Here is a 24007-nt window from a genome sequence, read left to right as displayed (position 1 = left end):
GAGTGACTGTGAGCAGTGACTCCCAGTCCAAGTAGGGCTGCAACTGGTACACCAGGCGAACCTGGGCAAACGCCCCCCTCGCCACAGCTGAAAGATGGTTCTCTAATGTAAGCTGTGGATCGAGGAGGACGCCCAAGTTGCGGACCCTCTCTGAAGGGGTCAATAATTCCCCTCCAGGATAATGGACGGACAGATGGAATTGTCCTTGGGAGGCAAAACTCACAGCCACTCTGTCTTATCAGGGTTGAGTTTGAGTCTGTTGACACCCATCCAGACCCTAACAGCCTCACTGATGCATCATATTTGCATAGGAGTAGCAGCATCCTCATGATCACGTGATCAAAATTCAGATGCTTGGCAACTGATTCGTATTTCTGAAGTTTGCAGAGCCCCGGGTTTATGTTAGTCAAAATTATAAAAAGGTATGCCGACTTAGGGGCAGTGCTCGTCTCCATTTCAAGGCAATTGAGCCACTGCTGTCCAAAGATATTTCTGCAATCATATGGCCAGCATGACATCACGGGACACTGTTCCCTTCCAATAGAAGTTATCTACTTTTTAATCTATTCACATTTTCATGCTTTCTGCTAGGTCTGCAGGAGCTGGGGTGTTCGGGTGTCAAACCTGACCTGCCGACTTTCCATTGACAAACCATGGCAATGACCTTTAAAGCCCTACATGGCATTGGGCCAGAATACATCCGGAACCGCCTTCTACCGCACGAATCCCAGCAGCCGATAATGTCCTACAGAGTTGGCCTTCTCCGGGTCCCGTCAACCAAACAATGTTGTTTGGCGGGCCCCAGGGGAAGAACCTTCTCTGTGGCGGCCCCGGCCCTCTGGAATCAACTCCCCCCAGAGATTAGAACGGCCCCCACCCTCCTTGTCTTTTGCAAATTACTCAAGACCCACATTTGTCGCCAGGCATGGGGGAGTTAGGATATTCCTTCCCCTAGGCCATTACAAGTTATGTATGATATGTTTGTGTGTATGTTTGGTTTTTATAATAAGGGTTTTTAGTTGTTTTATTAAATTGGATTGTTACATGTTGTTTTTTATCATTGTTGTTAGTCGCCCCGAGTCTTTGGGGAGGGGCGGCATACAAATCCAATAAATAAAATAAATAAATAAATAAATAAACCTAGCATCTTAACTGCTGAGCCACTGCACTGCCTTTTTTGGATCCATCACCTACTCTGGTTCTAAGGTTTTGATCTCAATTCATCTTGCTATTTTATGGATAGAATCTCCATTGGATTAAAGCATGGGTGTCAAACTCGCCACATCACGTTGCCATCAAGTGATGTATTGCAGTGGTTTTTTCCCCCTTCACAGACCTGGGATGGGCATGACCTGCATGTGATACATCCAGCCTGTGGCCTGCCAGTTTCATACCCCTGGACTATAACAATAACAACAGAGTTGGAAGGGAACTGTGTATGCCGCCCCGAGTCTACGGAGAGGGGCGGCATACAAATCTAATTAATAATAATAATAATAATAATAATAATAATAATAGCTGGGAGATCTTCTAGTCCAACCCCCTGCTTAGGCAGAAAACCCTACACTACTTCAGACAGATGGTTATCCAATATCTTCTTTAAAACTTCCAGTATTGGAGCATTCACAACTTCTGGAGGCAAGTAGTCCCATGGATTAATTGTTCTGTCAGGAAATTTCTCCTTAGTTCTAAGTTGTTTCTCTCCTTGTTTAGTTTCCACCCATTGCTTTTTGTTCTAGGTGCTTCAGGTACTTTGGAGAATAGCCAGACTCCTTCTTCTTTGTGGCAACCCCTGAGATATTGGAACACTGCTATCATGTCTCCCCTGGTCCTTCTTTTCATTAAACTAGCCATGCCCAGTTCTTGCAACTGTACTTCATATGTTTTAGCCTCTAGTCCCCTATAGCATCACTTAAAATAACAGCTTCTGAGGCTTCAGTCCACTTCACTTTTGTACAATAATAGGATTATTTCTGTAGACAATTACTGCTGTCTGCCATATATTTGTATCAAAATACAGTACTGTACTGTACTAGAATATAATTACCAGTATCACCTGCTCCTTCTCTCTTAACTTTCTGTAAGTTTTCAAAATTCATATAGTACTATTACTTTTCCAATGATTTCTATAAATTGTTGTTAAGTGCTTCATTGTCCAAGAAAGGCAAATTTAAAAGTACTAGGAGACTGTTCAACAGAACATGCACATTCTACTATTCAAAATGTTCCACTGATCCCACTGTTTCAAGAATATTCAGAAAATTGTTTCTCTACTTACATAGCAATATCCCTTTTCCCCCTTTGTTTGAACTTGTACACTACTATTAAAAAAAAGTAAATATATGCAGGAATATTTGGTCACATTTTGTCACATTTTCCTTAATCTTATAAATGGCAAGCCAGTATATTTATGCTTTCCATTTATATGATCATGACATATTAAACCCATCTTTCTATTCCTTTTTGATTTTAAGTTTCTTTTATTTTGTTTTTAAAGTGACCTTTTAAACTTAAATCAGTCTATTTCATTTAAAAAGATCCAGATCTCACCGATAACTTGCTTTTGCTTATTCCCCTGATGAAATTTGTTTTTCTTTCCAATCTTATATCATAAATAACTAGAACAAAACGATCTGCAGTTTGGGTTGTGTCTAGAAGGAGAGCATCCAATTAACTCTCTTTGGGAGAACAAAAGCATATTTTATTATTTATTTATTTATTATTTATTTATTTATTTATTTTTGTCAATCAGGTATAGGATAGTAGTTCATATAGACATAACATAGAAAGTAATGATAAAAAAAGACAATAGGATAGGGATGGTAGGCAGTGTTCCCTCTAATTTTTTGGGGGGGTGAGCGGAAAATTATAGTGTCTGAGCGGCAGTCCCTTCGGGACTGGGCGGCACATAAGTAAGTAAGTAAGTAAGTAAGTAAGTAAGTAAGTAAGTAAGTAAGTAAGTAAGTAAGTAAATAAATAAATAAATAAATACTGTGTGTCTATAACAGTGAGCTCATAATAGGGCAACTCTATCAATACCAAAATGCCACTTAAATAGTTGAGCTAGTTTCAAACTAGATTTTGATTTTCTTTCTCTCTTCCTTACTCCCATTCTTTTTCTTTTCTCTTTTCCTTCCTCTCTTTTTTCTATCTGTTTCTCTCTCTTCCTCTCTTCCTCTCTCTCTCCTTCCCTCTCACTCTTTCCCTCTCGGTTTCTGGGCAGGTTTGGAAAACTCTGAGTTGATGATGATTTTTAAGTGAGCAATTGCTCACTGTTCAGCTTAGAGGGAACTATGGTGGTAGGCACAATGGTGCACTTATGCACGCACCTTGCAGACCTCTTGGAAAAGGGAAGAGGTCAACTGCAGACAATCTAAGGTTGAAGATTTTGGAGTTGGGAGAAGAAACAACAGTCAGGTAGTGAATTCCAGGCGTTGATCACTCTATTGCTGAAGTCGTGTTTTCTGCAGTCTAATTTGGAGCGGTTTAAAAATATAGTTTGAATCTGTTACATGCTCCTGTGTTGTTGTGGTTGAAGGTGAAGTAGTCATTAACGGGAAGGACATTTTGGTATATGATTTTGTGAACTATGGTTAGATAGTGTTGCTATCTATTTAATGCAGTAAATCACATCTTCGCCCGAGACTCTCCTTTAGTTTTCCACAGGAGAAATGAAAAAACAGAGATAAACTTATCTCCCTCTCAAAACTTATTCCATTCATCTCCGCAGGCACATCGTAGACACCTATCACTCCATGTCCCAACTAAATCGTGGAGGTGACTTAAGACCCCTCCGCATAAACAGACAACGCTGGGACCCTATCCGCGCCCTCCACCTTTTACCGCTGCCCAATGGCAAAAGGGAAGGCGGGATTTCCGGCGCCGGTTGCTAAGACAAGCACGTTTCTTTCCTTAACAACGGCAAAGAGGCTGGCTTTTGGGGGCTCGGGGTCGAGGTGACGCAGGTGAGACGTACCGCCGAGGGCTCGTTCGGGGCTCCCGGCGTGGACAGAGCCGCTGCACGGACCGGGCGTCGTTCACCGGCCCCCACGTCTTTCCTTTGGCCGGTCGGGTCCTCCCGAGAGTCGCCGCCCGCTGCTGCTTTTAAACCGGGGTCTTAAAGGACTCGCTTTCTGCAGAGCGGCTGGGTGGGACTGCCCCACATTCCAGCCCGTGTATGACCCTCGGGCGGAGGCGAGCCTCTGAGCAGGGCTCGGGAAGATGAAGCGGCTCGCCTGGGCTCTAAAAGAAGGCAGCCGAAATCATCGTTTGAGCCGGCTCGGCGGCTCTTCCTCGCCGCTCTTTGCGGAGGTGCGTGGGAGGAAATTCGCATTTTCATCTAAGGTATATTAGGCATGCCTTAGATCTGAAGCCGGCTGGCGCGTTCTCTCCTGCCGGCCTTGAATGGCGTGGGAAGCAGGGCGCGATGACCTTCGAGCATGTGCAGAGTGTGTAGTTTGCCCCACGAGATTAATAATAATAATAATAATAATAATAATAATAATAATAATAATAATAATAATAATATTAGATTTGTATGCTGCCCCTCTCCGAGGACTCGGAGTGACTCACAACAAAGTAGTAGCTGGAACCCAAGCACCTTGCATGGATAGAAAGCTTCCTGGGTCTGGAAATGTACTTTTTAATGAATAAAAGAGCAGAACTTGATTATGGGTAGGAACTATAAGGGATAAGACATTTTTTCCTTAGCGATGAAGGGGACAACGGAATCTTATATTTTCTCCTAGATAGATAGATAAATGATAGATAGACAGACAGACAGACAGACTAGATTAGATTTGTAAACCACTCAGTCCCGAAGGACTCAGGGCAGCTTACGATAATACTGTAAAACAGTTTAAAATCAATTTACAGTATTAATAATAATATTAAAACCCTTAAATCTTCCACACATAATCATAGATAGAAGATAGATAGAATTCTTTATTGGCCAAGTGTGATTGGACACCCAAGGAATTTGTCTTAGTGTATATGCTCTCAGTGTACATAAAAGAAAAGATAGATTTGTCAAGAATCATGAGGTGCAACACTTAATGATTGCTGTAGGGGTCAAATAAGCAACGAGGAAACAATATTAATAAAAATCTTAAGGATACAAGCAACAAGTTAGTCGTACAGTCATAAGTGGGAAGAAATGGGTGATAGGAATGATGAGAAAAAACTAGTAATAAACTAGTGCAGATTTAGTAAATAGTTTGACAGTGTTGAGGGAATTATTTGTTTAGCAGAGTGATGGCATTCGGGGGGGGGAAACTGTTCTTGTGTCTAGTTGTCTTGGTGTGCAGTGCTCTGTAGTGATGTTTTGGAACAGTTTATGTCCAGGATGCGAGGTGTCAGTAAATATTTTCACAGCCCTCTTTTTGACTTATGCCGTATTGTACATCCCAATCAGAACTTAATTAGGCCAGAATTAAAAGACAAGTCTTTTTTACAAATCATTCTAAATTTAAAGGGATCCAAAAGCAAAATGAGCCAAATAGATCTGTTTTTGGTTGTGCCTCAATAGGGCATTGGTTTGATTCCATGTGATAAGTCAGATCAAAATTACTATGACATCTATTTTGCATGATATTTAAATACACAGATGAGCCAACGCTCTAACCTGTGGCTATAGGTTTCAAAATAACTGCATGGTTGGGAGTTATTAACACACAGTATAGTTTGCGCTACGGTTGGTACTTGGTGAAACCGTGTTTCACTAATTTTACCCTGAAACCACAGTGGGATAATTTACTTGGGGGCAATGCAGTTTTAAAGTCTCAAAATTATTGAAATAGTTGGCTTACAGAATAATTCAAAAACAACATAGCAAGAAAAGAATTATACAATGATACAACACGGTATCTTTTATACAAAGATATGACAACAGTTTTACGGTTACAATATTTAGAAGATCATTATTTAAATCTCCTCAAAGAGTAACAGATAAGCAAGCTAAGCCCCTAATACCTCCAAAATCACTTTTTCTGCAAAACACACAAAAAATCTTAACATTAGCATACTTTTTCTTAGTAATGGAAGGTTATTTGCCTGAGATTCCAGCATTTGGATAGCAAGATGGTATTTTCTTCCCGTCTCTGAGATCTCTTAAATGTTGTCTTCCAAGATGGCAGAATTACTGTATACATTTTTTGTTTTGATTTATTTTACTGTTCATCCTTTAGTAGTTGCTTCTTACAATTTGCAACAAAAGATCAGAAATTTTTCAGATGTATCATATGCCCAGTGTACAGCGTATCTATGTTACCTGTAAACAGAATACTGAAAGATATTGTATGCTATTTTTAGAAGATATACAGCACATTGACATCTTTCTAATATCATTCTGAGCATTTTGCTCAGAAGGTTGATTAATTTTTACTTATCCACATTTTCCATTATTTTTTGGAGAGCTACAGAATAATGTCTTGGTGATTTGGAAATTCATTATTTAAAACAGACTTACATTGAAATATACTAATGTTCCCTCTAGACCAGTGTCTCTTACTCTAGAGATATTTAGGTTTTCTTCTTCTTACAATACACTTTAAATCTTTAAAATATATGTGATTACCACAAGATTGGCTAAGCGATTAGCTGTTAATTCCTCTGGGGTGGGAGAGAGCTAGTTCCTTATTTGAAAGAGTAAAAAAAAACCTATACTGTACATGACTTGCTGCTTCTGAAACTCTAAGTCCCAATATGGAATTTAAACAAATGACAATAATTTAGTCAAATAAAAGAGATCATCACAGTTACCATAATTCAAGTATTTTGTTACTGTTACTATTGGAAGCCTGCCTATTTTAACTTGATTGATTGATTGATTGATTGGATTTGTATGCTGCCCCTCTCCGAGGACTCGAGGCGGCTCACAACATATCAGAAACAATATAACAAATACATCTAAACATCCAATTAATATGGATAAAAAGACTTTAAAAAATTCTAATATGATTTAAAAACATTCATCAGCATTCACTCAACAAAACATACTAACACACTCATCAGTTAGGGCCTGCCGACAAAGATAGGTCTTTAAACTCTTGCGGAAGGTGGGAGGGTGGGGGCAGTACGAATCTCCAGGGGGAGCTGATTCCAGAGGGCCGGAGCCCCCACAGAGAAGGCTCTTCCCCTAAGCCCTGCCAAACAACACTGGTTGATGGGACCCGGAGAAGGCCGACTCTGTGGGACCTGACTAGACCCTGGGATTCATGCGGCAGAAGGCAATCCCGGAGGTAATATTAGTAAGAATAAAACTGTAGACAAATGTAATTGACAAAGAAATGACCGCTTATTTTTACAGTATTCTCTTAAAAGGATTTGCCTGTATTCTAAATATTACGCTGTATTGTTTTCTTTCTTTTTTTTCTTCTTTTTTTTCTATATAGCATAAGGTATTTTTTTCAAAACTGACCTGAATTCACATTGCTAGCCTAGACGTAATCGGTTACCTTCAAGATATTCTGGCCCCACTTGAAGTCACAGTGGACAAACAATGGCAGACACCGGGGAGGGGAAAAAAGAAGAAGCAGATTATAAGAGACTTCACAGCTTCCCTCTGATTAGGGTAAGAATGGAAGTTGAAGAAAGATGGTACTTTCTGAATCAGGAAATACTGAAATGTAATGCCGTTTTTACATCTTAAATTTGCTACAAAATCTAACCAGAAGAGTGAGAGGAAGGGTAGAAAGAACTACCGGTAGTTGCCATAGTGACGGAAGAATTATTAGTTTATCTGCGAAAATCTGATTACCCAAGGTGTACAGAACACCCTTGATCTAAATGTGCGTTTTTGTCCCTCATAGCTTAGTAAGCAAAATCATATTTCATGGCTGTTTTGTATGATATCTAACCATGTTTTTATAGTATATCTATGATGAAGAAACCTTTGCTATGGGCCCAAGCAAGCCGATAACTTCTTTGTTTGTGTTATGTAATGCTTGCAAAGTTTTTAAATCAAGGAGAGTATTCTCCCCTCCGTATTTGAATGATGAAATGCGGCTCAGTCTAAAGTTGGCATAAGAGGTTCATTCCAAGGCCTTAAGTGACGTCAAAAATCAGGCTTAAGATTTTTGTACGCACGAAGATGGGGCGGGGGGGAATTGTAACTACAATGGAGGAATGGTTGGTGAACACGATCAATAAACTGAAATGGCTAAATTAACTTGTTTAATTAGAGGGAAGAAAATACTGTATTGCATTTATTGGCAACTAGAAACACCTTGTAGACTGTTTGCATTAAAGAAGATAAAAATGATTCTTGCAGGCACTGGATTAGCACAAATGGCTTCAGGGGAGGGGTGTGGTAGTTTCTTCATTAACCATGATAAAGTGGCACATATGAAGTTTCCCCCCTTTGGGTGTGACATTTGTGTGAGAAAGGAGGATCTTATTTGAAACTAGAGTATTGCATAGACATGTATTACTGGGGAAAAAGTCGGTAGTATTCTTGGTGCTTAATTGTCTGTAATGAATAAAGGCAATTTAGTGGAAGAGATTTGAATCCTTCCATTCTTTGTGTCTTATCAATTGATTATCTTTTAATGTTACGCAATAACCAATCGTGACTTAATACTGACCAAGATCTTCTATGCTTGTAATTTTTTCTTAGCACTCAGACATGCCTGAAGAAATGAGAGTCGAGGCAATGGAATTATGTGTCACTGCATGTGAGAAATATGCCACCAATAATGAGGTACTGACACTAAAACTTATGTGAGTCACTAGATATGCGTCAATTAATTTTTAACCACCTCTTCCTAAAAGGAAAGGTAATAGAAGCTGCCATGTGTATATATTAAAAAGCAGTCATCAGTTTGTATTAATGCGTTCTTTACCCCTGATTTTGATGCTAAATCCCTTTCTATACCAAAATAGAGGATTTCTCCACAACGTGATCCCTTTATGCTTTTAAAACCTAGCATTGCATAATATTTTAACTGTTGAATTTTTTTCTCTCTTGTAGCTCAGTGTAAGCAATGTCACATTAATTTAGCCTCCTCATTTTGCACAGAGTTGTTTCCGTTGAAAGAATTGGATTCAATTCTTATTTAGGGCAGAAAAATTGTCTTCCATCCAAGCACCTAGGAAAGAGCGTTCATCATGCAAGCACTTTAGATTTTGTTTAGATTTCCTTTTTCTAAACCGACCATCTTCTTCAGAGATATGCTGTGTTCCCTACCTATGTCACTCAGGTGACATTGTCTCCTGCGGCTACTGGTTTAGCACATATGGCTGCAGGAGAGAAGCTAAGATAGTTTCTTTAGTGATCAGGACAAAGCAGTACATGTGAGGCTTTCCCCCTGTGGACATTTGTGCAAGGAGAGATCATTTAAGCAAGGTCAAGAAGAAGTGTGGGAGTTTGTGTTCCTAATACTGTATATCAACTGATGGAGCTAGTAGGGTAAAAACCTTTTGTTACTATGTAGAGTATTCTGGCAATAAGTAGAAGTAGCCCTGAACTTACGATCACAATGGGAACCAAAATTTCTCTTGTTAAGCAGGGCAGTAGTTAAGTCAGTCATGCCCAATTTTACCACCTTTTTTTTGCAGACTTGTTAAATCAATCAGTGCAGATGTTAAGTGAATCATGTGTTTGTTAAATGGGTCTGGTTTCCCCCATGGACTTTGCTTGTCAGAAGCAGAACCAGTAAGGTCACAAAATTGTGTGATCACATCAGGATGCTAGTTATCATAAATGCATGCCAGTTAACAAGTATCTGAACTTTGATTTATGTGTTGCAGTAGTGCAGCTGTAGCATATTTTTCAATGCCATTTTAACTTTGGATGAATGCTTGTAAGTCAAGGGCCACCTGCATGCTAATTTACTCCCCATCAATGGTTTTATGAGTGATCAGATGTTGATATGTTTACCTACAGCTCAGGCTATTCCTTTGTGCATTCCTCAAAAAAAAAAAAATCAAGTCAGATTTAGCTGCTGACTTTCTTAATATGGACATGTTTTTCATGGAAACAGTACAGATGAGGCTCACCACCTTTTTCATGAATGTTTTTGGAATGTTTTCATCTAGATTACAGTCCTGTCCTTCCTAGATATCAAACAGGCTTAGCTTTGTGGCCCAACATTGCCCAGATGTTGCTACTTGCTGGAACACAGCTTTTTGTTCTAATAATTTTTCTGAGAAATAAAAAATACATTCCATTTTAGTAACTTGTTTCTTTTTCCCCCCCTTTTGGTTTCTGTTCCCTTCTATGTCAAACTTCTCCTTCAGAGCGCTGCCAAGATGATCAAAGAGACAATGGACAAGAAATTTGGATCTTCCTGGCACGTAGTGATAGGGGAAGGGTTCGGCTTCGAAATCACCCATGAAGTGAAGAATTTGCTCTACATGTTCTTTGGAGGCAGTCTAGCAGTTTGTGTCTGGAAATGCTCCTGACACATTTTTTGCTACTGAAGCTCATCGCAAGCAGGATATCTCCCCCTCCCCCAGACTTTTAATTGGTTTTTGTACAATTTAAAGGGCAGCTTTATTTTTCATAAGAAATATTGGGCTTTTTCTTATTTATATGCAAGTTTTATGAGATATATTTAGTGTGTATCTGTATATCTGTTTGAGCTACCTAATCCAGCTCATATAAGTATTTTGATTCTGATTTTACCAATGTGTCTTCTTGCTTAGAGGTGGGATTGTGCAAGAGCTATTGGGGTTATGAAGCCATACATTGGAGGTAGTGTGAGAATTTTAACCCAAGTTTGCTGCTACTTCTCCTTGCTATCCTTCCCACTTTCTGAGAGCAGACCCGAAAAGGCAGCTTCCGTTCTGCCTGGATGGCAGCTGCATGGTTGAGAAACCTAAGCCAGTGGATGATTGCTGAAATGATTTTGCCTCGCCACCTCACCACACATAGAGTACTGATATAATTTGTGGAGCATATGGTGCAGAAATAGAGATATTTTGCCTAGCATGGGGATGGGGTGGGAGTATCATACCAATATGTTCCGAAACTGGTAATGGAAAGAATGGACCTGACCTGCCAGTTTCTTATACTTCTAAGTACAATTGTACTTCCATTTTGTAGGCTGATGCCATCACAGAGGTGTTTGTTTGATTAATGGAATGATCCTAATTGTATTTTCTATATCCCTTGTTAGAATTTGGAATGGAAAGGGAATTTACTTTTTGCAATAAAAACTTTTCTAAATGCATGGCTCCTATCCGAGATTTTCCTAGAATTTTTGCATACCCAGAAACAGTGGGAGACCTGTATATACCAGCTTTCCAATAGGATGCAAAGATCCTGCTTACAACATGACTCCGAGTTGTGTTATCCTTCAGTGAATGTTATGCCACCATGTTGTGGCTCACCTGTGACTTGGTTTTAACTGCAATGAGCTGGATTATATTTCTTAAATTTTTCGTTGATGGGCAATCCCAATGTTTATTGTGTCCCAAAGAAGCAATATGCACTCACAAAATTCAAACTTTATGTCACATTGCATCATAGCACAAAATGGTGGGTAATACTATAAAATTATTCCACTGAAATTTGACAGGACAAATTATTTATCCCTTCAGGGGAAAAAAGCTTGCATACTTTTCCTTCTTTTACCCTTGTTATAGTATCTGGCTAGCAAATTACATACAAAATGTATGTAATTCCCAGCACAAATGTTTGATCACAACTGAATTGCAACCACTATGCAAATCCTCCCAGTTTAGAATACCACATTAATGGTGTCAGAATACATCAAATAATAACTCAGATAGCCGCCTTTAAGCCATCCATCAGTTATCAAAGCAGCTTTACTATCATACCATGGACTGATTGAAATTGGTCCATGTTTCAAATAAAGTTAAGAGGCCATTGCCATCTTTGCCCCAAAATAATGTGTGAAAGCAGAACTAGGGATTATTTATTTTTAAAAGTTATACAGCTTCCCATCTTTAACTATGTGCCACCAAAAAACAAATGTGCACAATATTAATAAAAATCAGTGTAAATTTATGCATAATACATTGTCCAAGCTGGTTGGACATGGACCAGAAGTTAGTCTTCTAAGTATATGGACTCCTAATGCAGCCCCATCTTCAGGGTAGTTCCCTCTCACCAGACTCTTTGGGGCTATTTTTTGTGTGGTGGTATTTTCCAACTTTCTTCAATTTAAGTCTAAATTTTGCAAGCAGCAGCTCATGATCTGAGCCACAGTCAGCTCCTGGTCTTTTTACTGATAGTATAGAGCATCTCCATCTTTGGCTGCAGAGCACAATCTGATTTCTGTGTCACTCGTCTGGTGATGTTCACATGTAGAATTGTCTGCCTGCAGTAGTATACCCGATGGTCATCTGAATTAAATTCACCCATTCCTGTCTATTTTAGATTGCTGACTCCTAAAATGTCGATCCTTGGTCTTGTCATCTTCTTTGACCATGTCCAGCTTGCCTTTGATTCATGGATCTTGTATAGCTCATAGCTTCATTGGGTTACGCAAGCCTCTTCACCACAAGGAGTTATAACATTTAAATTGCAAAATTTAGCCTTAAAATTGAAGGAAGTAGGGGAAAGCACTAGGCCACCCATGTATGAACTAAATCATATCCCTGATATACAGTAGAGGTGACAAATAGATTTAAAGAAATAGATCTAATAGACAAGAGTGGCTAAGGAACTATGGATTGAGGTTTGCAACATTTTACAAGAGATAGCAATTAAAACCATCCCAAAGGAAAAAAAAATGCAAGAAAGCAAAATGGTTGTTTGAGGAAGCTTTACAAGTAGCTAAGGAAAGAAGGAAAGTGAAAAGCAAGAGAGAAAGAGATACACCCAAATTAATGTAGAATTCCAGAGAATAGCTAGAAGAAATGACCTCATTTTATTTTATTTATTTTATTAGATTTATAGGCCGCCCTTCTCGCTGACTCAGGGCGGCTCATAAGAATGAAAATAGATACAATGACAATAAATATCCTATCCTTGGCCTGCCAGAGATCATTATCAGTGTGACCAAAGCTGTTTTGGTGATATAACCAGACCTCGAAGCAGGCCGATAAGGATCTAGATATTCAGCTTCATAAAAGGATCATTGGAGCAACACCACCATCTCAACAAGTTTTTTTTTAAATAGCCGGATCCAAGGAAGGCTTCTTGAGGGGGCGTATCACCGCCTCCTTTACTAGGGACGGGATGGACTCATCCATCAATGAAGCTTTGATAACCGCTTGGATCCAGCCTTGTGTCACATCCCTACTGGCCTTAACAGCCAGGAGGAACATGGGTCCAATAAACAGGTGGAGACGCTAGCAGCTCCCATGACCTTGTTGACTTCATCAGGTGTCACCAGATCAAACTCATCCCACATAACTGGACTAAGACTTGCCCCAGTCACCAGTCAAAATTTCCCAGTCAGAGTCCAGGTTTGCCCGAATCTGAGCAACTTAATCAGTGAGAAACTGGTTAATTTCCTAAGCTCTACCCTACAAGGTTTTGTCCACCACACCACCACCACCCGTATCCAGGAGGGGGCGAGTAACCCTAAACAGAGCGATTGGGCAATATTCTGCAGATGCAATCAAGGCGGTAAGATGCGAGTGTCTTGCTGCCTTGATCACCACTAGGTAAGTCCTAATGAAGGATCTTAACAGTGTCCAGTCAGATCGATTTATTGGCCCTCCAACCCTGCTCTAGACCTCTCTTTCTGGAATTTCTAGAGCCCCAGGTGCTCTCCTGTTCCAGTCAGACACTAGGGACTCCGCCAAACTGTGTATAAGCAAGTCCAGTATTTCCCCAAGCACCCTCTGAAACATTTCTCGGTCCATTGGGCTTCTGGGGCAGAGCCACCTAATCGGTTCCACCTCCCTGTGGTGGAGGATTGGCACCCGGAAGTCATGCCATAACAGAAAATAATCTGACCATGACAAGAGCAAGATGTCTAAGCCCCTTAAATTCAGATAATCACTCCACTGTCCCAAGAGGAAAACCCAAATCGAGTGTGTCCCCCCTTCTTGTGAGTCGGACCCTGTATTATGTACAGGGTCTGACTGGGTTAGGTCCATGATTGCCATGAACTCCCGTGCCAGCTCCGAGGATTCACCGAGTAATGGTACATTAAAGTCCCCCAAGACATGAGTCTGGGAAACTCGACCGCCAGCCCGGCTACCTCCTCGGGTAGCACAGGCAAGCTTGTTGCAATGCATCTGGAAGGCAGGTCCATAAGCAACAAGTCCACCTGAACCCCTAAGTCCAACCTAAAAAGGAGACTCACAACTGACGATCTCAGGAGCAGGGAGCCTGAGCAGGCTAAGGGTCTTCTGGGCTATAATTGCCACTCCTCCACCCCTTCCCTGGGGTCGCGCATGATGCCATACTTGAAACCCATCTGGGCACTTCCCCGAGAGGGGGCCACCCCCCTCCTGGCCCAGCCAGGTCTCTGTTATCCATGCCAGGTCAGCTTCCTCCTCCATGATTAGTTCACAAATGAGGGGAGCTTTGTCGACAATAGACCTGACATTAAACAGCAGCAGCTTAAGCCCAGGGTCCTGATGTCCCAAGTCACCAGGTAATTAAGCTGAGTCAAACCCGTCAGTCCTACAGATCAACCCTGACTGTTCTTTAAAAGGCCACACCCTGAAGATGAAACTCAAAATACTTTGGCTACCTAATGAGAAGGACGGACTCTCTGGAGAAGAGCCTAATGCTGTGAACGATTGAGGGCAAAAAAAGGGGGCAAGAGAGAATGAGGTGGCTGGATGGAGTCACTGAAGCAGTAGGGGTGAGCTTAAATGGACACCAGAGGATGACAGAAGACAGGAAGGCCTGGAGGAACCCAGATCTTTTCAGGCTAAGTTAGACGCCACAAGATTATTCTTCCAGGAAATCAGCCACAAGTCACTTTGCCGATAATGTGTTTTCTTTCTATAAAAAATCGAGGGAAAAATAGATTATTCATGGTGCCAGCAAGTGCATGCTATATCTGAGATAAACCTCGTAATCCTTTGACTTGCCCAACGTACTTTACTTAATAGAACTTCTATGAACAAAAGTTTAAAATAGAGGGGTAACCATCCAAAACGGAGAAGTCAAACATTAAGCAATAATTTAAAAAAAAAAAAAATCATTTCTGTTCAAGTTTAATTCTATCCCCATCGATGTTCTGGAAATCCCACCAAGACCTGCTTATATTCTCAAATTGCAAGGGACCAATAATATTCCGAAATGTCATTGTGGTTTCTATTCATTCTCCCTTGTGCCTTTGATAACAGAATAACAGATTTGGAAGGTCTTCTAGTCCAGTGTTTCCCAACCTTGGCAACTTGAAGATATCTGGACTTCAACTCCCAGAATTCCCCAGCCAGCATTCGCTGGCTGGGGAATTCTGGGAGTTGAAGTCCAGATATCTTCAAGTTGCCAAGGTTGGGAAACACTGGACTAGTCCCTCCTCAGGCAGAAAACCCTGTATCAGTGATAGTAAACCTATGACATGCATGCCATAGGTCAGTGATGGCGAACCTTTTTCCCCATGTGTGCCAAAAGGGAATGCATGCATGCTACCACACATGCGCGAGTGCCCACACCCCTAACTCAATGCCTGGCGAGGGAGAAAACAGCATCCCCCTCCCCTTGGAGACCCTCTCAAGGCCAGAAATGGGCCATTTCTCAACTTCTGGTGGGCCCAGTAGGACCATTTGTTGCCCTCCCCAGGCTCTAGAGGCTTCCTTAGAGCCTGGAGAGGGCAACAATGCCTTCCCCCATCACCTTGGAGGCCCTTTGTAAGCCACAAACGCCCTCCCATAGCCTCCATGAGAGCCGAAAATCAACTGGCCGGCATGCACATTGGAGCTGAGCTAGGGGAACGGCTCGTGTGCCAGCAGATATGGCTCCACATGCCACCTGTGCCATAGGTTCACCATATAGAGTGCTGGTGAGACCACATTTGGAATACTGTGTTCAGTTCTGGAGACCTCACCTACAAAAAGATATTGACAAAATTGAACGGGTCGAAAGACGGGCTACAAGAATGATGGAAGGTCTTAAGCATAAAACGTATCAGGAAAGACTTCATGAACTCAATCTGTATAGTCTGGAGGACAGAAGGAAAAGTGGGGACATGATCGAAACATTTAAATATGTTAAAGGGTTAAATAAGGTCCAGAAGGGAAGTGTTTTTAATAGGAAAGTGAACACAAGAACAAGGGGACACAATCTGAAGTTAGTTGTGGGAAAGATCAGAAGCAACGTGAGAAAATATTATTTTACTGAAAGAGTAGTAGATGCTTGGAACAAACTTCCAGCAGACGTGGTTGGTAAATCCACAGTAACTGAATTTAAACATGCCTGGGATAAACATATATCCATCCTAAGAAAAAATACAGAAAATAGTATAAGGGCAGACTAGATGGACCATGAGGTCTTTTTCTGCCGTCAGTCTTCTATGTTTCTATCACTGCCATAGGTGGTACACAGAGCCATATCTGCTGGAACATGAGCTGTTGCCCTAGCTCAGCTCCAGCATACTTGTGCATGCTGACCAGCTGATTTTCAGCTTGTGCCGAGCCTCCGAGTTTCAGCTTGTGCCGAGCCTCCGAGAGGGTGTTTTAGGCTTCCAGAGGGCCTCCAGGGAGCAGGGGACGGCAAAAAATGGGCCTACGAGGCTCACCAAAAGTCAGGAAACACATTGCTTATGGCCTCCAGAGGGCCTCCGCTGTTTTTGCCCTCCCCAGGCATGGGATAATAGGTGTGGGCCTTCGCACATGTGCAATAGCGCACACATGCTTGTGCTCTTCGCACCCGAGGAAAAAAAGGTTCACCATCACCATCCTATACTTTTTCAGACAAATGGTTGTCCAATCTATTTATTATTATTATTATTATTATTATTATTATTATTATTATTATTATTATTTAATTAGATTTGTATGCGGTTCACAACACAATAAAACAGTTCATGACAAATCTAATAATTTACAATTTAAAGTATTTTTAAAAACCCATTATTAAGCAAACATACATACAAACATACCATACATAAATTGTATATGCCCTGGGGAGATGTCTCAGTTCCCCCATGCCTGATGACAAAGGTGGGTTTTAAGGAGCTTACAAAAGGCAAGGAGGGTAGGGACAGTTCTAATCTCTGGGGGGAGCTGGTTCCAGAGTCGGGGCTGCCACAGAGAAGGCTCTTCCCCTGGGGCCCACCAACCGACATTGTTTAGTTGACAGGACCCGGAGAAGGCCCACTCTGTGGGACCTAATCGGTCACTGGGATTCATGCAGCAGAAGGCAGTCTCGGAGATATTCTATTCCTAAAAGCCTCCACTGTTGGAGCACCCACAACTTCTGAAGGCAAAAGCTGTTCCATTAATTGTTCTCTCGGGAAATTTATCCTTAGTTCTAGGTTGCTCCTCTCCTTGATTAGATCTCACCCATTGCTTCTTGTCCTACCTTCTGGCCCTTTGGAGAACAAGTAGATCCCCTCTCCCTTGTGGCAGCCCCTTAGATATTGGACACCATAGCATCCTTTTTCTTTTCATTAAACTAGACATACCCAGTTCCTTCAGCCGTCCCCTAATCATCTTTATTGCTGTTCTTTACACTCTTTCTAGAGTCTCTACATGTTTCTAAGACTGCAAGAGCCAGTCCATAAGAACATAAGAAGAGCCGTGCTGAATCAGGCCAAAGCCCATCGAGTCCAGTATTCTGTGTCACACAGTGGCCCACTAATTGTCCATGGGGATCTTGTGCAGAAAGAAAAGGCAAAACTCTCCCTTTCCCTTGACCCCCAACAAATGGTGCCCAAGGGAATTCTGCCTGCCTCAACCAACATAGAAGCAGCACATGGACATCTGTTTCAATAACCACTGATACACTTGGCATCCATGAATCTGTCTAATCCTGCCTTGAAGCTATCCAGCCTGACAGCTGTCATGATCTCCTCTGGAAGTGAATTCCATAAACCAACGACCCTCTGGATGAAGAAATATTTCCCTTTATTTGTCCTCGCTTTCTTACCTATGATCTTTAGGGAGTGTCCAACATTTTTATATTGTAGTTTTTATATTTTAATGATTGCTTTACATATTTTTAATAAGTTTTATATATTTATTGTTTTACAATTCTTGTATGCCAGCCATTTTTTGTGAAATGGACAGCTGTATAAATTACATAAATAAATCAAATCAGGTTTTTAACATGTATAACACCTGCTAGTAAGCATATTTAAACTTATTTTATATAATTTATTGCTACAGAAGTAATGCTCCTGCCTATTTCTCCCATAATACCCAGTCTGTGAGGTTGGTTCAGCTAAGAGAGAATGACTAGCCAAGTTTACACCAAACTGGCTCTTGGGTCATTCTTTGTTCAAGTGGACCAGGTGAAATTGAAGCTTTATTTGAAAAGAAACCATCACAAAAACAACATATAGGATAGAAAAAAATGTGCTCTTTCTAATGAAGATGATTGAAGGTAATGAAACAGAGCACTCTTTTTCTCACTTTCAATCATCTTCATTTTAATTTCATTAGAAAGAGCACATTTTTTTCTATCATATATGTTGTTTTTGTGATGGTTTCTTTTCAGATAAGGCTACAAAAATCAGTCAAGCAGACACCTGGTCCACTTAACAAAGAAGGACCCTCTTAATCTATAGAAATGCATAGTATTCAGGAATCGTTCAACTCTAGCAGAATATAAATGAGGAAAATATAAATACTTTTCAGATATAATTCTATAGTGATCCTTGATAAAATATCCAGACATTTGATTAAAAAAAATTATAACCTGCCAGTAGAAGGCTAATTTGCACTAATAAAAACCCATGAACCATGAAGCCAACTTCTCTAAAAACCCATTGTCTTCTAGCATAACACATATTTAGGACGGATTGTTTATCTTTGTTTCTCCCGACAGGATCCAGAGAAAAGTTTCACCTTCATCTCTGGGTTTAAGAGAGAATTTACTTTACCCCTCTGTATTGGCCACTTAAAGCACTATCAGCCTTAAGAGGGCAAAGCTAAAAGGGGGAGATGAGTTCCCGATATAGTTACAACTGGAGTTGGTAACTCTGCAAGTGATAATTTTTCAGAAGTTTTGTGGCAATGAATGAATGGTAAAGGTTCCCCCCCGCCAAAAAAATCTGAGATTGTGGGGATTTTTTAAAAGCATCTTTTCCAGTTGTGCTTTGAGATCTAGTGGAAGAAAGGAACAGATTCACCAGCTTCTCAATCAAGTCAAGAAAATCTATAAGGACATATAAACCGAATAAGAGTTGGATCTTGCAGGTATTCTAGCCCAATCCCCTGCTCAAGCAGAGGCCTTATATACCATTCCAGACATGTGGTTGCCTGGTCTCTTCTTAAAAGCCTCCAATGATGGAGCATCCACAACTTAAAGACATGGTAATAAGGTGGACTCATTCTCTTACTAAGAATTTAAAACTGAAGTCAAGAATCTTTTGGTGAATTCAAAATAAGACAAGCCAACAAATGAGGTTATTAGCAGAGTTTAACCTAAATAGGTACTTTTTTACTTTGGCAATGGAGAAATTTGATGCATTACAGAAAAGTAACAGTCTTCAAGATTAGATTTATTGGATTTATATGCCGCCCCTGTCTGCAGACTCGGGGCGGCTCACAACAATGGTGAAGAACAATACATAGTAACAAATCTAATATTTAAAAATCTAGGTTACAGTTTTAGATTAAAAGTCCAAAAAAAGAAACCCCAATATATAAAAAACAACACACAAGGTGCTTGATAGCCAGAATGTGACCAAGAAGTGAATTAGGTATATAAACTAAATTAAGAGGTAATTTATCCACGTGATGAAGAGTGAAATAAAACTTACCGTTGTTTTTTAACAGAAGGAACAGCTACTGCTTCAGACATTACATTCCTCTCAATTCAGCAGAATCACTTCTTGCGAAACACCAACCTTCATCGCAGGTGGGCACTTTTGTAAGCAGACAATCTATCTCTTAGGTCTGTGTGCCTGGAACACAAATGAAAAAAACAAATCTATTTATTTATTCGACTTCTATGCTGCCCAATTCCGAAGGATTCAGGGCAGCTTACAAAATAATATAATACAATACAAAAAGATACAAGCAATAAGAAATTGAATATAATATCTAAAACTAAACCCCGTAATAAAATCGATTTGTATAAAAACAGTCTTATGTTGATGTAAAGAGCTCAAAACAGTCTAATATAGCCACAGACCTTAACTAGGCCTATCTCAACATTTTTGGGGCCAGTACTATACGTGTGTGCGTGTTGGTTGGTTACAAAGAGTAAGTTAAGCTATAATAAAACTTTTGTCACCTTAACCACATTACTTGGTCATTTATGAAGAATTTATCATAACAATAGTTGTACATCTTTTGACTGGTATGAGTGATGGTATGACTGTTTTGATGGGATTAAGGGGCTTTTATTGTTATAAATTATTAAGGGTTTTTATTATAGGGTCTTTATACAGGTTTATATAAGGGTTTTTTTTATTAATGCTTGAATTTGACTTTTTACTGTATTGTTTTATTGTTATAAGCCACCCTGAGTTCTACAGGTTTGGCCAGCACATAAGTCAAATAAAGAAATACAGTGGTACCTCTACCTAAGAACGCCTCTATTTACAAAGTTTTTTTAAGATAAGAACCAGGTGTTCAAGATTTTTTTGCCTCTTCTTAAGAACCACTTTCCACTTACAAACCCGAGCCTCCGAAGCTGTAACCAGAAAAGGCAGGGGTCTCTCTAGGAATCTCTTGGGCAGAAACAGGGCCGGAAAAGATGAGAAGCCTCCCTGGGGTCTCTCCAGGAATCTCCTGGGAGGAAACAGGGCCTCCCTGTGGTTTCCCCAATCACATGCATTATTTGCTTTTATATTGATTCCTATGGGAAAAATTGCTTCTTCTTTTCTATTTAAGAACCTGGTCATGCAACAAATTAAGTTCGTAAGTAGAGGTACCACTATATATCAAATGGCAGTTTCTACATAGGAATACACCCGAAGTTGAGACTAAAGAGAAGAACCCATTAGATTTTTGTGAGCCGCCCTGAGTCTACGGATACTATATTGGATACTATAAATCCAATAAATCTAATATAATATAATGGAGTTGGAAGGGCCCTTGTAGGTCTAGTCCAACCGCCCCCCCCAAACCAAGCAGGAGTCCCTACACCAAGATTAGGCAAAGTTGGCTCTTCTATGACATGTGGACTTCAACTCCCAGAATTCCTGAGCTAGCATGATTGGCTCAGGAATTCTGGGAATTGAAGTCCACAAGCCATATTAGAGCCAACTTTGCCTACCCCTGCCCTACACCATTTCAGTCTAAGCGGTATCTTTCCCGCTCCCCGCGGCCAATCCAGTAACAAAGCCCGGGATTTGCCGTTATTATATATCCCGCGTGCCCAAAAACATTTGTTTCTCACGACAGGATCCGAAAGCGGAGACGCCACCCCGCCCCAGGTTTCTGTGAGAGCGCGCTCTACCCCCCTGTGTTGACCATCCTGAAGCACAGGCCGCTTCGGAGGCGCAAGAGTTTAAGGGGCCGAAAAAAGACGCGGCAGTTGTTAACCCCTTACCCCGGCCGCCGAATAGAATACTGTCCGCGGGCAAGGCCTCCGCCTTCCCTTCGCTTGCCGGGCTTCCTGCAGGAAGGCCGGGCTTTGGTTCCCTTCGGCCGCCAGCTGCTGCTTGTTCTTCTTCTTCTTGCGCCCCGCCATCTTCCCGTCTCCCGCCGTGGCCTGCTTGCAAAGGAGGCACAATCGCTGGGAGACATACACCGCCTCTCACGCCGGGCGAGAAAAGGAAGGAGGAGGCGGCCGCCGGGTTTATATAGAGTCTCAAGAAAGGCGATCCCGCGAGAGTGCCCTGGCTGGGAAGGGGGCGCGCAAAGGCGGGGCGAGAGGAAAGCATAAACGAACGAGCGAACGGAGGGTGGGAGGGAAGGAGAGAGAGAGAGAGAAAGAAAGAAAGAAAGAAAGCTGGGAGGAAGGGACGTGGAGAGAGAGAAGAAAAGAAAAAAGGAGAGAAAGAAAGAAAAAGAAAGAAAGAAAAGCCAGAGAAGAAAGGAAGGGCGAGATAGACAGGGAAGGAAGGAAAGAAAGAAAGCTGGGAGGGAGGGACATGGAGAGAGAGAGAAGAAAGAAAAGAAAAAAGGTGAGAAAGAAAAAGAGAAAAGATAGAGAAGAAAGGAAGGGCGAGATAGACAGGGAAGAAAGAAGGAAAGAGAGAAAGAAGAAAGAAAGAAAGAAAGAAAGAAAGAAAGAAAGAAAGAAAGAAAGAAAGAAGGATGTGAAAACTAACCACTCCGGTTTTGTCGCGCAAATGGCTGTGGGGTTCATTGGCTAAGCAAACGGGCACCGTCTACTACGCAAATAGGATATCTTATAAAAAAATAAATACGTATATGATTGGAAGCAAGCGCACAAACGTTCTTCGACGTTTATTTTGTTTTGAGGAGGGACGGGTGCTTGGTGTAATTTACTTTTAACATTCAAAATACACAATAACAAGAATTGAAAGGGACCACGTGGTTCATCTAGTCCAACCTCAATTCCCTACGCCATTTCCGACAAATGCCGGTCCGTATTAATCTTCCAGCGGTTTTGCCCCATGAGGGAAAGAAAAAGCTCTCCAGGATCACGAGTGTGGAGATTGTCAAGCACCCGGGAGGTCGTGGTTGTTCCAAAGGTGCTTTTTAAAAAGGCGACTGGACTTTCTTTTTGGGAGTGGGTGGGGGAGGTCTCCCTTGAAAACGTTTCGCTTCCTCATCGGAGAAGCTTCTTCAGTTCTGGCTTCCGAAGAAGCTTCTTTGAGGAGAAGCGAAACGTTTTGAAGGGTAAAACAAGCGAAGAAAGTCCAGTTGCCTTTTGAAAAGGCACCTTTGGGAATCTCCAAGATGACGACGCGTAAATTCTGGGGTGGAACACATACCTGCCACGCAGCCCTTCTTCAATGCTTTCCTTCCAAGGAGTAACTTTCATCTTTACCTTTGAGCCAAAGCTGGTCGCTAGGAGGATTTATCCAGAGAAGTTGGCAAGTCTTTACTGCAACATGTATCCTGAATCTTACAATCACTGTGCAACATGCGTGTAGCTTTTTGTAAGTTACAGTTGCCATTGCTGCCAACCTCTGCATGGCATTCACCCGTTGTATAAGAGCTTCGTGAGTTAAGTAAAGTCTTACTAGAGTTCATAATTAATATTATATTGTAAAGAGATCTGGCCAACCATGAAATATTTGTTTTGCGCTCTAGCTTTTGCAAAGAAATAAGACTGAAGAGAATTTTGTAGTTTCCTATTTCCTATTCCTATTTATAGGAAATATTCCTATTGTCTTTTATCATTACTTTTCTAAAGTTATATTTATACAAATTACCATCCTATAATTATATAAATTTACCATCCTATAATTATATACCATCCTATAATTATATAAATCCTACACGGGAAGAAACCCGAATATACCAAGATGTCAAATGTTTTTTTTTAGCTGGACCATTTAGTTGGACATTTGACACATACAGAATATAGTTGTCGGCTATAAATAAAATTAACTGCCTTGAAATAGGGAGAGAGATCTGTATAGGGTTATATATATTATAAATATATTCCATATTTACAGCAACACGAAGCTTAAAACTTCAGCCTGATGATGGTGAATGTGATTTCACCGAAACGTCGCGTAGACACTCAAAATATTACACGGGGCAAAACCCGAACTCAGAACAATCTACACACACACACACACACACACACACACACACACACACATATTCAGTTGCTTTTAAAAACACATCTTCGGGACAATCATATCCTGGATGATTCTCTCTCTCCATAGGCACTTTTATTGAAAGTGGCTAGAATGTAGGGCTGAAACCAGGTAGTGTTCCCTCGATTTTCGCGGGGGATGCGTTCCAATACCGCCCGCGAAAGTCGAATTTCTGCAAAGTAGAGATGCGGAAGTAAATAGTGTTAGTAGGGGATCAGAGGTCGACCTCTAGGTCTCTCCCTTGTGGGGTGCCTCAGGGGTCGGTCCTCTCC

The 24007-nt window shown here is 41.0% G+C and overlaps 1 protein-coding gene, 1 long non-coding RNA gene and 1 other non-coding gene across 5 annotated transcripts; 1 reads left to right on the top strand and 2 right to left on the bottom strand.

The window, feature by feature from the left end:
* The first annotated feature begins 3847 nt into the window (after window positions 1-3847).
* Window positions 3848-11171, top strand: DNAL4 (dynein axonemal light chain 4). Of its 3 annotated transcripts, none has more exons than XM_070748535.1 (4): window positions 3848-3965; window positions 7392-7570; window positions 8615-8698; window positions 10237-11171. In XM_070748535.1, the coding sequence occupies exons 2-4, from the start codon at window positions 7499-7501 to the stop codon at window positions 10399-10401; spliced, it is 321 nt and encodes a 106-aa protein (XP_070604636.1). In that variant the 5' UTR covers window positions 3848-3965; window positions 7392-7498; the 3' UTR covers window positions 10402-11171. The 3 variants fall into 3 exon arrangements, with proteins under 3 accessions (XP_070604636.1, XP_070604624.1, XP_070604630.1); XM_070748523.1 differs by having other exon boundaries at window positions 3870-4344; XM_070748529.1 differs by having other exon boundaries at window positions 3889-4311.
* Window positions 11172-12834: 1663 nt separating this feature from the next.
* Window positions 12835-22295, bottom strand: LOC139165343 (uncharacterized). Its single transcript, XR_011558772.1, has 3 exons — window positions 21545-22295; window positions 19806-19949; window positions 12835-14875 (listed from the first exon to the last, which is right to left on the bottom strand). It is a non-coding gene; the product is annotated as an uncharacterized lncRNA (long non-coding RNA).
* LOC139158221 (small nucleolar RNA SNORA26) lies at window positions 18851-18969 on the bottom strand. The gene has a single exon (XR_011557622.1). It is a non-coding gene; the product is annotated as a small nucleolar RNA SNORA26 (small nucleolar RNA).
* Window positions 22296-24007: the final 1712 nt, after the last annotated feature.

The sequence above is a fragment of the Erythrolamprus reginae genome, chromosome 1 (assembly GCF_031021105.1).
Source record: "Erythrolamprus reginae isolate rEryReg1 chromosome 1, rEryReg1.hap1, whole genome shotgun sequence".
NCBI classification, from domain to species: domain Eukaryota; kingdom Metazoa; phylum Chordata; class Lepidosauria; order Squamata; family Dipsadidae; genus Erythrolamprus; species Erythrolamprus reginae.
The sequence above is the reverse complement of the archived record's forward strand: the minus strand, read 5'-3'. Positions and strand labels throughout refer to the sequence as shown.

Bases quoted from the DNA above. Each gene is read 5' to 3' on its own strand.
- DNAL4 (XM_070748535.1), top strand. From the start codon at position 7,499: ATGGCAGACACCGGGGAGGGGAAAAAAGAAGAAGCAGATTATAAGAGA. The intron at 7,571-8,614 runs GTAAGAATGGAA...ATTTTTTCTTAG, and splicing joins ACAGCTTCCCTCTGATTAGG to CACTCAGACATGCCTGAAGA. The intron at 8,699-10,236 runs GTACTGACACTA...CTTCTCCTTCAG, and splicing joins AATATGCCACCAATAATGAG to AGCGCTGCCAAGATGATCAA.